Source organism: Nelumbo nucifera, chromosome 8 (genome assembly GCF_055504915.1).
Source record: "Nelumbo nucifera cultivar China Antique chromosome 8, China Antique-T2T, whole genome shotgun sequence".
NCBI classification, from domain to species: Eukaryota; Viridiplantae; Streptophyta; class Magnoliopsida; order Proteales; family Nelumbonaceae; genus Nelumbo; species Nelumbo nucifera.
In genome coordinates, this window is record NC_142656.1 from 33,011,356 (window position 1) to 33,029,562 (window position 18,207).

Genomic DNA, 18,207 nt, shown 5'->3' on the forward strand with positions numbered 1-18,207 from the left:
AAAAAGAGAGATGATATTGTCAAGAAATTTAGTAATCCTATTTGCAAGGATTTTTGAAATAATTTTATAAATGACATTACAGAGGCTGATTGGCCTATAGTCATTTACACTTTCCGGGTATTTCTTCTTGGGAATCAAAGTGATGAAAGTTTGATTAATATCCCATCGTGTTCCCCCCCCCCCCTATTATGGAAGAAAGATTTAACTACATTGGATACATAGTCCCCAATTATGGGCCAAAATTTCTTGAAAACCATCAGGACCCGACGCCTTGAGATCCTTGATAGACTCAAGCACATCTCTTATTTCAGCATTAGAGACCTCTTCGACAAGGAGAGCATTCTGATCATCCGTAATAGTTTCGTCTAGATCACTTATAAACTCCTCAACTCCACTAGTACCTGAAGACTTGAACCTCTGTTTATAAGTTTCGGTGAAGTGGTTTTTAATGTCAGTGGCTTCACTCAGCCATACTCCGGTCTCAATTTTAACTCTCACTATTTTATTTTGATATCTCCTAATGGTGGCCATAGTGTGAAAAAATTGTTATTTTTATCGCCTAATTTGATCCAGTCAATTCTTGATCTTTGAGACCAATAAACTTTTTCTGTTCTAAAATTTATCTAGTTCATTTTGAAGAACATTTTCTAGATTAATAAGGATAATATTCGATGGATCTTCAGTAATATTCTTTTGAGTTTGATTTAATTTGTCCAATAGATCTTTCTTTTTTCAAAGATGTCACAAAATGATTTTTATTCCACACATTCAGCTCTCATACAAGGTTATTCCTTTTTTAACAAATTGGACAACTCTAGAACCATTGACACCAATATCCCACGCCTTGCTAACAACCTCTGGAATTTTCGGATCCATACACCAAATAGAGTCAAATCTGAACGGTTTGGGTCCTCCCTAATTTGGTGTGGAGGTTTGAAGCCAAAAAGGGGAGTCATCTGAGGCCAAAAAAGGTAAATTGTTAAGAGAAGCATTTTGGGTACAAGCTTCTCCAAGGATCATTCACGAAGACCTAGTCTATTCTCTCCATAATAGTTTTGTTCATCCAAGCATGTTCCCCTTCATCTCCATCTCCAAGTTACAACAATTAATAAAATCATTAAATTTTTGGATCTGGCTAGGCTGAGGGTCTCTCCCTCCTTTTTTTATTTTCAATGGACATATAATTGTTAAAGTCCCCATGAGGCTCTCCAATGGCCATCAATGTGATTTGCTATTTCTTTTACCCAATTCCAAACAATTTTTTGTTCATTTTTATTCAGTGGAGACATAAAAAAGTATACCACCAAGTCTTGTTGGAAGAGATATCATTGATTAAGCAATGAACAATCTCTCATTAGAAAAAATAAACATGAAGATTACATTGGCAGAAGAATCATATGATCCACGACCAGATTCTTCTAGACACTAACTTTTATTGACATCCCCTCGTTTATATACTAAAAAAGAAATAGCATCTCCACATTGGCCACTAGAAAACAGGAGACAAGTTAACTTCTGATAGACCAAAAATATAGTCCAACAACATTTTTGATCCATGAGGAGAAAAGGCTTTAAGAGAGTTAAAGCTTGTTGTGGATGCAGGGATGGCAATTTCTACCCTACCAAGAGATTACCCGCCTTGATAGGGTGGGTTTTTTTATTGAAGGATGGGTTTTTGGATTCTACAATCCACACAAGTATGGGTATGGTACTATCGTATAGTGTTATGCTAAATCCAACTCTCCCTAACTTGTATATTGTTGGAAAGCATATAAATTAATTTTATGTACTAGATGTTGAATTTAATAATATTAGTAATTAAGCACGTGTATTTGCTCATGAAAATTTTAACATTTATTTTATTTAATATGATGAATATACAACATTGGAAATGCTCCCAAATGTTTTCAACAAAATTATGTATTTTTTTTCATTTTTTTGTGTTCTATCTTTTTTTAATATTTATTATTCAATTCTGACATCATGAGTTTCTTTGAAAAGTTGGATCATTGACCCATCATCTAGATAATAAAGCATCTTTGCGTTTAGATCAGTTTTAAATTATATATTTCATCTAGATTATATAAACAATTACTTTTTCATACTTAATTTTTGTTTGACATAATTAATATATGATTTTTTTTTATATTCTTTTGATTACTTGTACTATTTTTATTTTATACAAAATTATTATTTATCTATAATATCATTGATTAATATATTTGACCCAAACCACTAACCCACCACCTAAAAAGAAAAATAATTTGATTTATAGGTTGACATTAAATTTTGTATTACATCTCCATCATTGATAAAATTATTTCTTATAAAGATTTATTATTTAACTATCATAGCATCGATTAATCTATTTGACCCAAACCACTAAACCACCACCCTAAAAGAAAAATAGTTTGATTTCTAAGTTGACATTAAATTTTGTAATCTCCGTCGTTGATAAATTTATTTCTTATGTATAATACTTATTTTGTGCAATATATGGATTGATAATATTAGAGATGTACCCAATATTTTATTTTTTATAAATATATAACATTAGATATGTGCCCAAAATTTTCTCTATTTTTTATTTTTGTGGTTCTTTGTATTTTCTATTTTTAAAAATTTTATTATTTGACTATGACATCATTTCATTTTTAAGTTAATTTTAAATTTAGCATTCCATTTTCATAATAAATAAAAATACTTCTTAAATTTCATACGTATTTTTGTTTAGTATAATAAATATATAACATTAGATATGTGCCCAAAATTTTCTCTATTTTTTATTTTTGTGGTTCTGTGTTTTCTATTTTTAAAAATTTTATTATTTGACTATGACATCATTTCATTTCTAAGTTGATTTTAAATTTAGCATTCCATTTTCATTATAAATAAAAATACTTCTTAAATTTCATACTTATTTTTGTTTAGTATAATGAATATAGAACATTAGAAATATGCCCAATTATTTTTTTGTATTAAATATTTTATTTATTTTATTTTTATTATTTAATTATGACATTATTTATTAACCTATTTGACCCCAAATAGTTGAATGCTTGAATTGTTTACCCACCACTGGGAGGGGAGAAAATGGTTTTGTTTTCATATTACTTTTCAAAATATTTATTTTTATACTATTAAAATTATTATTGTAGATTTTAATGATAAGAAAAATATATTTTAAATATAAGATTTAATGAGTGAATATACCTTAGACATGAAATTTAATGAGAGAGAATAAGAAACTAGTTTTATTTCCAATTGATTTTAAATTTTACATTCCATTGTCATCATTAATAAAAACATTTATTATTTAGCATACTTATTATTGTTTAATATGTCAAATATATGGTGTTAAAAATGTTTCCATTTTTTTAATTTCTATATTTTCAATGTTTTTGAATTGTCGTTGACCCGGATGTCGAACCGTTCAGACCGGAAACCATTCAGGCGATCGGTTCTATTTTACCCCAAACTCGGTCTTTGGTAAAAAACCATTAAATTAGTCAACGAACTATTGACCTAGATGATTTGACCGTTGAAGCTTTCAACCCAGAGAATGGTTTGCGGTTTATTACTTCAGTTAGAAGAAGAATGAAAATAGAAGAAGATATCTTGGATATGAGATCTACTAGAGAGAGATTAGTTGAGGGATGTGTGAGACAGTGAGAGAGATATGAGAGATCTTACATTTAGAGATCTGGGAGAGCAGTCTAGACTCTAGATGATAGATTTGCCAGAGCAGTCTAGAGTCTAGACGATAGATCAGAGAGAGAGAGAGAGAGAGGGAGTGAGATCTGAGACTAAGAAATCTCAGATACTTTCATCGCTAGTTCGCCACCATCGCTGTCACTATTGCCGCTGTAAGTCGCCATCGTCGTCGCCGTTGCAGCCTTCAAGTGACCTCCTCCTCCTCCTCCTCTTCCTTCCTTCCTTCCTTCTTCTTCTTCTTCTTCTTCTAAACTCTTCTAGTCATCGATAGCTTCTCAAATTTCTCTCATTCTCAAACAATCAAACCTTATTTCTCTTATATTTATATGCACCTTACCCTAATATTCCAATCTAATAGGTAAGATGACATATCACTTGTTAAAATATTTAAATGTTCGAACCGCTAACTCGGAAACTAATGGCCAAAATGGTTCTATTTCGGAGTCAATTTTTAAAACCTTGATATTTTTTCATATTATATATTTTTGAATTTTATTATTTAATTGTGGTAAAATGGATTAGCCCATTTTGCCCGAAATGGTTTAATTTCTTACCACCACCTAGATGAAAATGCTATTTTTTCCAAGTAGATTTTAAAGTATATGTTTTTATGTTATTAGAATTATTAATTTATTATGTATGGATTTAATTAATAGAATTTAATGATGAGAAGAAACAAAAATGCCTTAAATATATGATTCAATGAAGGTGAATGCAATTTAATACCTTAAGGGGACATTCCTTTTTTAGATTTTGAGAGGGGGAAAGTTGGTCAATGGGATTTTGATTCCTATTTACCAAGAAACCCATGTTCTTTTATTAGATTTATGTGGGGACTAGAGAAAGCTTATTTTCTTGGGTACCACTTACCTGGGTAAGTGATACCCATCTCCTAGGTGGGTACGTAACTTTCCCACATGGGGGGAAGTTGCCAACACTTGAATGGGATAAAAAATGCCCTTTTTAATAATGGATTTTTATGGCTAAAATGGTCATTGACATGGAAAATTAAAGAACATGGGTAAATGCATTTACTTGGGTAAGTCTTTGCTTGGAAACACTTGCCTGGGTAAGTGCATTTACCTAAGTAAGTAACTTATCGAAAAGTGGATGAGATCTAAATGTTGGATTTGATGAGAGGGAATTGAATGCATTGAATATCTTAAAATCACCTCTTTTCAACTCATTTAATATGAATAACAAATCACCCTATTTGCCCTTATTTTTTAAAGTAGTATAGATTTTGAATTTTATGTAAAGGATAATTAATAGTTTATGTGTTTTTTACGACTTTAGATCTCCTGCCCATAAGAATTCTATCCAATTATGCTTGGGAATATCTCCCCAAGCATAATAACATGTAAGAGAATGAGATGTTCCTCATGCGTGGTTGTGATGTTATGTGGGTAGGAAATCCAGACTGTTTTTTTACATGTCTTAATCAAATAATTGGAAGCTTTGTTGTTTATTTATGTTAGTTTACTTATTTATTGCTTTATATAACAAGAAATAATAGGAAATCAGATGTGCATTCCAAACCCAACCCACCCCTAACCTTGAATGTCCAAAGGGTAGGGTCGGGGAAGATTTTGTATTTTCATGTATACGAATGGTTTAGATTCTCAAAATCCAACCCACTATGGCTTTTAGGGCAGGTATGGGTTGAGAGGTTTAGGGAGGCAAGTAGGGTTTAGAATTTATAAACCCCGCACTATTGCTATCCTTATTTGGATCCACTAGTAAGTGTGTGTACGTGCTTTGCATGTGGCAATATTTTTATGATGACAATGATAGTATATAGGGTTCCATTTTAAAAACGGAAAGATAATGATATTCGAAAAACTTGTGACCAATCAACCAGTACCATAAAATGTGATAACCAATAGGTGGTATCAAAACTCATGGATGGGTTTTAATTGGACAAAACTCTTCTTGTACCATGTCTTTTCAATATCATAGATTTTTCCTAGTCTATAATATGATTCCAAAATTTTCCACAATTTTTTTATATTTCAATGTCTATAAAAACATTCTTATTTGTTACACCATTTTTTTTTGTTTAATATGATGAATATATTATTTAAGAAATGTGTCCAAATTCTTTCTACAAACCTTTTTTGTATTTGTTTATATTTTTGTGTGTATTTATATTTTTTAATTACTACTATTATTTAATTATGACATCAAAGGTTAACACATTTGACCCAAAATGTTGAATTATTGACTTGCCACCAAATAGGAAACCAATTCCATTTTTGAGTTGGTTTTGACCCAAAATGTTGAATTTTTGAGTTGGTTTTGTAGGCATCCCATTTTTAATCCCTACAATCTTTCTACAACACTTCGAGATTCAAACATGTTTTAACTAATCTCTTAGCCAACCTAGGGGAATTTTTGGAATTTTATAAGAATTTGGACCTTAAGGATCCAATACCATAGGTTCATAGAGCCCAAAATTCCAAATCCGACGACATCAAGATCACCCAAATTTGACAACGTTTACCCCTTCATCTTAAGGCCTAAAGCCAAAACCAATTTCGATCATCCAATCGGGGTCATTTTGATCATGAACCTTATCTCATATTAAGCCAAAAATCTAATACCATAGGTGTGTAGAGACCAAAATTTCAAATCTAATGACACAAAGACCCAAAGTCATAACTAATTCCGGTTGTCCGATCATGATCATTTTGATCCCGAACCTCACCTCACTTCAAGTCAAAAATCCAACACCATAAGTACGTAGAGCCCAAAATTCAAAATTCGATAACACTAAGATCACCTAAATCTGACACCATCTTAAGACCCAAAGTTAGAATCGATTCCGATCATTCAATTAAGGTCATTTTGATTCTAATTAAACCTTATCTCACGTTAAGTAAAAAATACAACACTGTAGGTACATAGAGCCCAAAATTTCAAATTTGATGATACCAAGATCACCGAAATCCAAGAACACTGTTTACCCCTTCATCTAATCAAGACCTAAAATTGAAACTAATTCTGATTGTCCAATTGAGATAATTTTTTACCCTGAATCATATATCACATGAAATAAAAAAAAATCCAACCCTATAGATGCATAAAACTCAAAATTTCAAGTCCTGCAATACCAAGATTATACAATTCCAATACCATTAACCCCTCCATCTTGAGACCCAAAGCTAGACTTGATCCAAACCCTCCACTTGGAATCTTTTTCACTACAACTTCAAACATAGGGCCCGATATGACCAAATCTTTCTTTCAACCTCTAAAATTATCTTAAAATTTAAAATTTAACCAGCTAAGGAGTCTCCAATCAATCAAGCCAATCACTTAAACTTGAAATTTTCAATTTAGTTAAATTTGTAAAACATTCCACTTATTATCTTGATAATTGGTTAAGAAGATCCCTTACAAAGCTATCATGTCAATCATTTCCCACATTTAATCTCCCTCCAAAAACATTTTAAACCTCAACCAATGATCTCCCAAAACTCAAATGTCAGCCCTCCATTCCCTTCTAAAATCCTCCCAAAATTCTATAAATACATATGCTTTTTTCACATAGGGACACACATGCTAACATAGGGGAAACCCATGCAAACACGCTCACCCAGCCATTAGCCATGTCTAAGACCTTCCTCATTCATACTCCATGTACGTTCCTAGAGTCCCCTTATATCAATATTATAGTCAGAAACCCCCAAGTCGTGCAAACTATGAAGGAAGAATTTCAAAGAATTCTTAAAGTCTAAAGTTGTTGCAGAAATACTGTAGACATCCAACAACGTTTGTTTATACATCCTTGAAAACATATTCATATAGTTGGGGAGAGCATTAGAAGAGGTCATGCATGTTAAATAGATGTGTAACTATTGCAACAATTAGAGCCAAACCCCTCAATTCACTAAAGAATCCCGTTTTGTTGAATATAACAATAGTGGCTACATTCGCCTTTTGCTCCAAAAGTATGTATCATAATTTTTTTTGCTTACATCCATTTAATTATTTTTCTGGTCACTCTTGTCATTGTCATGAATGTCAAATAGATGCAAGAACAAGTGCTAGGTTAGTGCTTTTTCAAAAAAAAGTCAGTTATAGGTTCTTTTTTAGTAGTCAAGTAGGATTAACCATTCCATCACCCGACCATCAATTTGCATTGTAGAGTCCCTTATTTATTTATTGAATGAATGTTATCAGTAGTTAGGATTTGTTTCATTTGGTTCTGTAATTCTTCTACTATTTCTTTGGAATCTAAGGCCATGTTTGGTTCACTGTTCAAGGCCTCATTTTTTTTTTAATTCTTGCTCATTCTTGCTCAGAATGACCAAGAATGAATAACATTAAAGCGTTTGGTTACAAAATTCTTACCATCTACCTCATTCTTTTCAGAATGAAAAATCAGCACATAACAAAAAAAATTGGGGTAGCCTGCAGCATGAAATGTAATCATGCCCCATCTTGCCCATTTTCATTCTTTAACGAAACTCTATGCCAGTGGTTAAAAAAACACTTTTATGAAAACATTTTCTCGAAAGCACCTTTTCAAAAGTAATTTTATGAAAATTACTTTTACGAAAGCAAAATATTTTTACAAAAGTACTTTCATGAGAACACTTTTATAAAAGTACTTTTTATATGAAAGCACTCTTACAAAAACACTTTTTATAAAAATAGTTTTATGAAAAGTACTTTTACAAAAAACATTTTTATGAAAGTATTTTACAAAAGTAATTATACAAAGTACTTTTATGAGAACACTTTTACAAAAGTACTTTGGAGCAACGTAAGGCACTCGTTAGTTTGAAAAGAATTCATTTTTTAGGAAAAAAGTGTTTGGTTTATAGCAATATTTTCTCATTTTACCAATTTTACCCATTCTTGTCCATTTTAAATTTTCATCTTCAGCAAGAATGAAAAAGAATGAGAGTTGAACCAAACATGGCCTAATTTTCTCTTTTCTTTTTCTTAAACTATGTAGATTGTCTTTTGTGAGTTATTAGTTTGTTTTATCTTAATTCCCATTAGCAAGCAGTTGGCCCCACTATTCTCTTTTTTTTTTTTTTTTTCTTTCTTTCTTTTGAACGTTCTTGATCTTGTTTTCTTCTACTGCATTATATGAGCATTTCAAGGGTTTTTCGTCCAATTAGTCGTGTTCTTTTGACTTTCCTTTATTCATTAGCTTAATCACTCCTTTGATGCCCTTGATGCAATAAACAATTCTACTCGTTTTCTTGATTTAAATTTACTTTGCAATGACATCATCCTCCACTTTAATTTTTGCCCAAGTTATTCAGCGGTTGGCTTTTAGTTATCAACACGCATCAGATTAGGAAATTGTCGTGTTTTTCCCTTTTTGTATAATAGGACATTTAACTTTGTAAGTTCCACTTTTTTTTGTTCAACATTGAGCCCCTTTTTTATTTGAACATCCTTAACATGCTTTTTTTTGAAAGAAAATATCGATTTTAATTACTTTTTTTAGTTGTTATCATCTTAGCTTATTTTTTCCTTTTTTCTTTTTTCACTTAGATGAATTCTCATTTAATTAAATTCATTGATCATTATAAGTGTTATTTGCTAATGGGTCATTTAATTTATTTATTGTTTCAGCTTTTTAGTTACACTAATCATTGATCATCATAAGTGTTAATCGTTAGTGGGATATTTAATTTCAATAGTTAATCTTTCTTAGAAGTTTCAGTTAGATATGAATTTCTTCTTTTAGTTAGCTATGTATTTTTCTTTTTGTCTTCGATGATTTGTCTTGCCTAGTTGTTAATTGAATAGTCAGAGGGTTTTTTTTATATATATATTAGTGTGTGGTAATTTAATGTTTAAGCCTAAAATTGTTTAAATCATCCTTGGGACATTGGTGAAGTAGAGGCCGGTTTAACCAGGTTTGTGTTGGGCCTAACACCTTCCTACACCGTACCTTTGCTTGGAACCTAAGAATCTCTATCCCATTGGGAAACAAGTCACCAAGAAAGCTTTTGTTTTTTTTTTTTTGAAAAATCCTTGGTTTTCCTAAATTCCTAATTCCCAAAAATTTATGTGGCAACTCCATACTCCATTGTCCCCCTCCGATTCGGGTAGCCACAGATTTTAAATTTGTATTTTATTTCTTTCATCAATAAAAGAAATTATTCTTTGTTACACTTGTGTTTCTTTAATGTGGTTCATTAATATAAAATATTAAAGATATGGCCAATTGTTTTCTATATAATTTATATATTTTTGTATATATTTTGTGTTTTTATGTATTTTTTAAATTTTATTACGACTTCATGGGTTGACACAAAAGGTTGAATTGTTGATCCACCACCACAAAAATAATTTTTATTTTTGGATTGGTTTTACATTTATATTTCATTCATTCCAACATAAATAAGAGTAATTATTATTTATCACACTTATTTTTTTAATATGATTAATGTATATATTTATATTTATATAACATTTAATATGCACTCAAATTTCTATATTTTTTATTTATTTCTATTTTAAAAGTTATTGTATTTCATTATAACATCATGAATTGGCACAGTTGACCCATATGGCTGAGTTGCTTAAAATGCACTATTGAACTTGTCCAACCCCAACCTAATGACCTTGATCAAACCCTGCCAACACCATGACCATCAAATCAAAACAACCATCTAACTTAGAACCTTGAAATACCTGTTATGATCAAATATCAGCCCTAAACTTTAAACTTTCATCGGCCATCAACTAAAGGTTCCATTCCAACAATTTTGATGATATCACTGAAACTAAAAAACTACCCAATATCATTTCGCTGATTACACCTTTGATCCCAAAATCTCATACTTAACCAACCTGTAAAATTTCATGGCAAAATTCCCTCATTTGACTTATAAACAATTCAAGATTCCATTTCAGGAAGCCATACTAGCCTACTTTGTAACCCAAGATCAACTTAAAATTTCAGGAAGCCATATGTTTTTGTTAAACTCCATACATCCTAAAATACCTATTCATCAAATTTCAACTTAAAATTCTCCCATTTACCCCTCTTTCATAGAAAGATTCTATTCCGAGCTCTCTCATTGGCCTAAGCACCCACAACTTATACTCTCATGATCTCAACATCCTTGAGTCCATCAGAAACTTCCATTATACTTTAGACATCCTAAAATAACTATTCATCAAATTTCAGCTCAAAATTCTCCTATATACCCATCAATCCCAGTTCTGGTGAGCATGACTTCAGATTGCCTCTTCTAGCAAAAGGCAATATCAAGAACTGTTATTGTCATTCCCATTGGTGGAGATCGAACTGGGTAGGGTGGCAAGAGAAGGAACAAGAGCAGAAGATAGAAGCAGTCAAATTGTATATTGTCTTCTCTCTTAATTCAGCAGACTATCTGTTGTATCTCTGTAGGTTCGCCCTGCTCTCCTATTTATAGCCTTAAAGAGAGGTTCTTCTAATCCTATTAGGAGTTTCCTAGTCCAAATGTTATATTTGGATCTGGACTCTCTTTAAGAGATAAGGATAATCCCTTATCTTATCTACAGATAAAGATCAACCTTCCTAATCAAATTAGGAGTTTCCTGATCCAAATCTTTATGTGGATATGGACTCTTTGAGTGGATAGGGAAAAGACTTATTGCCGCTATCTGATGCAGATCTGCACTCTCCAAGGAACCGTTGGTCAGATCGCCAATCTCCTACCTGATGATGGCCGTCATCAGACCCCTTCGTTTCAAGCCTGTCCCCTGATTGGACACTCCCTTGCGGCATGTACACATCCGCTAAGCCTTCTGCCGCGTTGTGCTCTGGCACGCTCTCCCTCGGTGGCGATGGATGGTTGAATTGAGGTGCCTCTTCCTCTGGATTGACAATCACCACTTCTTTTGGGATCCAAGGCATACGTTCCGCCAACCCTACCTGATGCTCGGCGGACTGTGGCTGCGCACCCTGAGCCTTGCCTGACCACGCCTCTTTACCACGACCCTCATACCGTGAGCCTTCTCCTCAAAGACAGCCATTTCAATATCTACACAAGCCAACGTTAAATCAATACCAAGTATAGACTTCGGAAACAAAGAAGATAGCCTAGTATGACCTACAGACCGGACTAGTATTGCTCAGTCGTGCCACTCATCAGTCCGACGCGAATCAACATCGAGAGCGACGTGTACTCCGTCACATCTATCCTCTCTATTCGCCTTATATATGCCAACTCCTCCTCGGTAAGCTCAACCTTGGTTGGCACCTTGACCTTGGTCCTCAGCTTAAGAAGCTTAGCGAGAAACGACTAGCCTCTAGGGTAGTGCACAAAGAAGAATCTCTCCTTCCAGCACTTCGCCGACAAGCACCTTATTATGCTGTCGAGCCGAGAAATAGTAGTAGCCCTACTAATGCTTCTTTAGTTGAAAAAAAATAGACAAACATTGACAGGGTGACATCTAGACCGTGGACTGAACAGTAATAGAGGAGACTGACTAAGTATCTAAAGGAGTTGGGCATTAGTTAGATCGGCTGGACGCGGAACCACCTCACCACTATGGCAATACCCTTGCTCAAAGGAAACCTTAGCCCGACCATCATGATATTCTCATAAACACAGAGCTCGCTAGGCCAAGCCGAGGTGGCTCGTTCACCATCACTCAGGCACCTCATCTCATACTCCTCGGGTATGTAGTACAAGGCCTTGATTCGGGCTAGATCCCCGGGAGTCAGATGAAATGGAGTAGACCCAAAGTGGTTGCCTAGCCGCAGAGGGATGTTGGGCTCCTTAGACACTACCTTGACCTCGACTTCATTGGCCTCGGCCCCCCAAATAGTGGCCTCTTCCAGCTCGGCGGCCTCACCCTCGAATTCGTCAACATCGGCCCCCTGGCCGTCGGCCTCACGAACCATAAGCACGGTAGCCTTGACAAGAGACCCCTGCTCAGACTCGCTACTGGAAATAAACAAAGAAGATGAACAAGAAGAATCAGGGGACGAGGAAGAAGACATCTTACCAGAGTAAAGATGAAGCCCGCGGAAAACTGAAGCACTAGTTGAGGACTACTTCTCGCCGAACTCCAAAGAACACTCTTCGCAAATGACAAGGTGAAAATGCTCTTCACTCCCCTTTTATAGGACTCCCAACGGCCCAAATCAAGGCAAGTTAACAGTGTCGATTTAACGCCGCCCTCTAACAACTCGAGAAGGCAAAATGATGCCTCCGCCCTTCGTACACGTGTAGCCTCAAGGAAATAAAACGATGCCCCTACCGATCCATCTCAGAAATGGTACGAGCATTGAACTAGCCGATTCGCCCAATAAATCATCTACACCCCAAGCCACTCAACTTGGAAAAGTACACTCAACCAAAGAGTTCCTCAGCCAAGAAACGCAGAGGTCTTTCATGCCACACCGTGGCCGAGTACTACACTCATTGACTTCGGAACTGGGGAAGTGGTGTTTGGGTTATGGTTGAACTGGCCCCGCATGCCACGTGACGGCCTCCGTGGCCATCTTATCTCCTTAGCCACGTCGACACCATGTAGGATGGATAAGCATGATCGAGAAGAGCAGTCCCGTAAGGATAAGGAAAGCGACTCCGTCGGGGAAGAGGAGTTATCCCGAAAACCTCAGCGGATAACTTCATCCCGACAACCCCGAAAGCCTCATCCGAATAGGACTCGGATCCTCGACTATAAATAGGTAACCCCCGCTCAAGTTAAGGGACTTTTGGACTTCATACTATTATTCTGCTTCACCTTCTCGGACCGACATTATTCTTAACTGCTCAGCCCGACCACCCATCTCTCACATTACTGACTTGAGTGTCAAAGTGCCTACCTGGGGAACAACTCCTTGGGTGATTAGAATCCCAATCAATGAACAACTCCTTGGTTCAAGACACCTCGGATTGAACAGCATCAAGTTTCTCCAAAGGGACTAGGAGATTCAAAGGAATCACAATCAATGCACAAATTTCTTGACTAATCTAGCTTGGATGTTAAAAGATAGATTCAAGTTTTTTGATTTGCCACTTTCGGGGATTTATCATCTTCTTTATCTAGCTGATGCAATAGGGGGCCTCTACCCTAAGACTTGTGCTTTTGACTAGGCCGTTTTGTTTGTTTGTTTTTCCAATAAAAGAAAAGTTAATTATAATTCACTTTTACTTTTATTTTTTTTTGGGTATTTGCCAATCAATTTTGTTTTACACTTTTACTTTTATTAGTAAATATTTACATACATTTGTACGTGGTAGTATCTCTAAGACAACTATTTATAATTCATGGATAATTTTTAAACAGTTATAAATGGACAGTTTCTAAGGTAGTTAGTTTCTGAAATGAGAGTAAAGGACATACATACTCTCTTTATCCTCATTATATTTTTAAGCAAGGGATAAAAAATGTTCAATAAAAATTTTAAATAGGCATTCTCTTTTATAGGTAGTATAGATAAATTATTTGCGTGGAAAGTGACTTTTTTTTTAAAAGACCTTTTTTTTTAAATAGGGTTAATTATTTGTGTGGAGCTCAATTGTATGATCTATATTTAAGGCTTTGTCATTTGACGGACCTAGGACGAAAAACTTTGGTCTTTGGCTGTTTGGAACTATGCTGTTAGAATGCCACGTTACCATGAGAGTGGGGTAAAATAGTACTATTTGCCCCCCCACCCCCCACCCACCCATTTCCTTTTGACCATAAATTTGACATGGGCGTTGATAGGGTTGATAAGGTTGAAAATTCACGGATGGATAGTCCTGAGTCTCGACACCGTGGCCATTTGCATTGATAAATTTATGAATGGTTTATCTTATAGCAAAGCTCTTGCATGTTTAGCATTGTTCTTAGTTTCACTCTATTTGTGACTGGAACCCTATTTGCTAAGCATCCATCGGCAATACTCAGCAACGATGGCAGCAATGTTGGCTCAGAATTTCTGCAATTCAAGTGCTCGAGAAAATGTTACACAAAGGGTAGATGGAACAAGGGCAGATAGGCAAATAGATCTCTCAGTCAAGAATCGAAAGTCTATTTCAGCCCAAAAGAATGGCAGTAAAACAACGGCTGTGAAAGCTCTGACTGGATTGCCTAATTTCTCACTTAATCGTACTTTATGTTCTTATGTGGATTCTGGGCACATGGACAAAGCTCTTTCTTTATTCGAGAGTTTAGAGAATCCAGAAACCTTCTTATGGAATGTTATGATTAGAGGGTACACTGATAATGGGTTCTACAGGAAGGCGATTGAATTTTATCAGTGGATGAACTTTATTGGGGTGAGAGCTGATAAGTTCACCTTCCCTTTTGTAATCAAGTCTTGTGCTGAATTGTCTATTTCTGCAGAAGGATTGAAGGTTCATTCAAGGATGATTAAAATTGGCTTGGATTCCGATATCTTCATTTGTAATTCTCTCATTGCCATGTATTCAAAACTTGGGTATATTGAGTTTGGAGAGAGGATATTTGAGGAAATGCCTGTGAGAGACTTGGTTTCTTGGAATTCTATAATTGGTGGGTATGTTTCAGTTGGGGATGGGGTGAATTCATTATCGCATTTTCGAGAAATGTTAAGACTTGGAATTAATCCTGATAGGTTCGGGATCATTGGTGCTCTTTCTGCTTGTTCTCTTGAGAGATCTCAACAACATGGGAAGGAAATTCACTGCCGTGTAGTTAGATGTGGGTATGGATTTGATATCATGGTCCTGACATCACTCGTTGACATGTACTGCAAATGTGGAAGTGTAGATTTGGCAGAGAGGTTGTTTGATAGGATTTCTTTGAGAGGCTTGGTTTCTTGGAACTCAATGATAGGTGGGTATGCATTGAACAATGAGCCAATTAAGGCAATCACTTGCTTGATAGAGATGCAGAATTCTCATAATTTGAGTCCTGATGTGATCACGTTGGTGAATGTGCTCCCTGCTTGTGCACAATTAAGAGCTTTTCTACAGGGTAAATCCATCCATTGCTTTGCTGTTAGAAAAGGCTTTGTACCTCATTCAATCTTGGACACTGCTTTAGTTGATATGTATGGGAAATGTGGGAAGACGGTATTGGCAGAGCGTGTGTTTCATCAAATGAATGAGAGGAGCTTGATTTCATGGAATGCTATGATTGCCGCTTATGCACAAAATAGATGTAGCTTAAAAGCCCTGACACAATTTTCTTCCCTTCAGAAAGGGCCCCTCAGACCAGATGCCGTAACAATTGCAAGCATCCTACCTTCGTATGCTGAATCAGCCTCACTAATGGAGGGAAAGCAAATCCATGGTTACATTTCAAAATTAGAATTAAATTTGAATACTTTCATCCTGAACTCTCTGATACATATGTATGCAAAATGTGGTGACCTCCAGATGGCAAGGCAAGTTTTTGACACAATGCATTTTAAGGATGTCATTTCATGGAACACTATGATTATGGCATATGCAATTCATGGGTATGGGAGACTTGGTCTTGAACTATTCTCAAAGATGGAAGAAAATGGCATTAAACCCAATGGGAGTACATTTGTTTCTTTGCTATCGTCTTGTAGCATCGCTGGCATGGTTGATGAAGGATGGAAGTATTTTAGCTCCATGAAAGAAGTCTACAATATTGAGCCCGGGATAGAGCACTATGGATGCATGGTTGATCTTTTAGGTCGCACAGGAAGTCTTGACCAAACCAAGTGTTTCATAGAGGAAATGCCACTAAACCCAACGGCAAGGATATGGGGATCTCTACTGACTGCCTGTAGAAACAATGGAAACTTACAGTTAGCAGAGTTTGCAGCTAAGCATATTTTTTCCATGGGACAAGATAATACTGGGTGCTATACTTTGCTCATCAACATGTATGCTGAAGCTGGAAGGTGGGAAGATGTAGAAAGAATGAGATATCTTATGAAGAAAGAAGGGTTACAGAAAACAATTGCATACAGCATGATTGCACTGAATGGTAACATTTTCAGCTTTGTCAATGGAGACAAGTCTCATACTGAGACCAGCACCATATATGATGTCTTAGATGTTATCTTGACGCATAAAGGGGAAGATAGATACACTCCTATCATTTCCAATTTCAGGCCACTAGATTTACTAAAGAAAAAGGCAAGCACACCGGAGGCTCACAGTGTGAGATTGGCTATTTGTTTTGGCTTGATCTCCATGACAATTGGGACCCCCATCCTTGTCAGAAAAAATGTCAGAATATGTCAGGATTGCCATAATGCTGCAAAAATTATCTCAAAGGTTACTAACCGAGAGATCATAGTGGGGGATTCAAAAATCTATCACCACTTCAAAGATGGATGTTGCTCTTGTGGTGATTATTGGTGATCATTTAACATAAACTTTAGCTAAATTTGTAAATATAAATGCAAAAGATCTATAGAGTAGTTACTAATATGTTATGTTTATATCCTTTTCAAAAATGATGTTATGTTTATATCTATATTTTGTCCGAGGAAAGAATTTGGCTTAATTATAAAAAAACTGAATGGATTTGGCTTTGATAATTTTTGTTTATTTACTTCGTTGGAGTTGTTGCATATGATTTGCAACGGATGCTGGTAAAATATAAATAGTTAGAAAATTCATAAATTGGTCGCTGAAGTCATATAAAAGTTTCTGTTATACATTTGACAAAATATCTTATCCAGTCCATAAATATAGAAAGAGCATCTTTTGTTGATTCTCATAAGAGGTTACCACAATATATAATATATATAGTAAATATGCATGTGCTTTGCATGTGACAAATTTTTATGACGATGATATAGTAAATAATATGTTACAATTTTTTCATATTTCTACATCTATAAAAATTATCCTTATTTGTCAGTTGTCACAGTATGATAAATATACGATATTAGAGATGTACCTAAATGTTTTCTACAATTTTTTGTTGTATTTTATATTTTTGTGTGTTTTCATTTTTTTAATTATTATTATTATTATTTATCTATGAAATCAAAGGTTGCCACACTTTAACCTAAAAAGGTTGAATTGTTGACTCTCCATCAAATAGAAAAATAACTCCATCTTTTGGTTGGTTTTAAATTTTTATTTTATTTCTATTATGAATAAAACAATTAATTTTTATCACACTTGTCTTTTTAATATGATAAATTAATATAGGATTCAATGAAATAATGAGAGTTAATACCCTAAATATAAGACTTAATTGGAGGGAATTGAATGAAGAGAGATGTAGTAGTTCAAATTACATTTTGTGCCTAAAAATTAGAGAGAAATCAAATTAAAAAACATGAGTATTATAGTCAACAATAGGATTAATGAATGTTAATAGGGGTTAACACCTTAAATATAAGACTTAATGATAGGGATTTGAATGAAGAGAAAAGTGGTTGTTCAAATTACATTTTTGTCCTTACAAATTGAGATGGACCAAATTAAAATATGGGGTATTTTAATCAAACAAAAGTTCTACACTCTCATTCACACTTTTAATAGTGTATATATATACAAGGAAGTTGATCTATCTTTTTTCTCATTTTTTAATTATTTTATTTTATTTTAT

The 18,207-nt window shown here is 34.5% G+C and overlaps 2 protein-coding genes across 2 annotated transcripts in view; one reads left to right on the forward strand and one right to left on the reverse strand.

Annotated features, from left to right (window-relative positions):
* Positions 1–18,207, reverse strand: part of LOC104603169 (adagio protein 1) — a 95,202-nt gene that overhangs the window by 40,690 nt on the left and 36,305 nt on the right. The gene's annotated exons all lie outside the window — the stretch shown is intronic.
* Positions 14,346–17,351, forward strand: LOC104603214 (Tetratricopeptide repeat (TPR)-like superfamily protein). The gene has a single exon (XM_010267192.3). The coding sequence runs from the start codon at positions 14,592–14,594 to the stop codon at positions 17,001–17,003; it is 2,412 nt and encodes an 803-aa protein (XP_010265494.1). The 5' UTR covers positions 14,346–14,591; the 3' UTR covers positions 17,004–17,351.

Coding starts and splice junctions, on each gene's coding strand:
- LOC104603214 (XM_010267192.3), top strand. CDS start 14,592: ATGGCAGCAATGTTGGCTCAGAATTTCTGCAATTCAAGTGCTCGAGAA.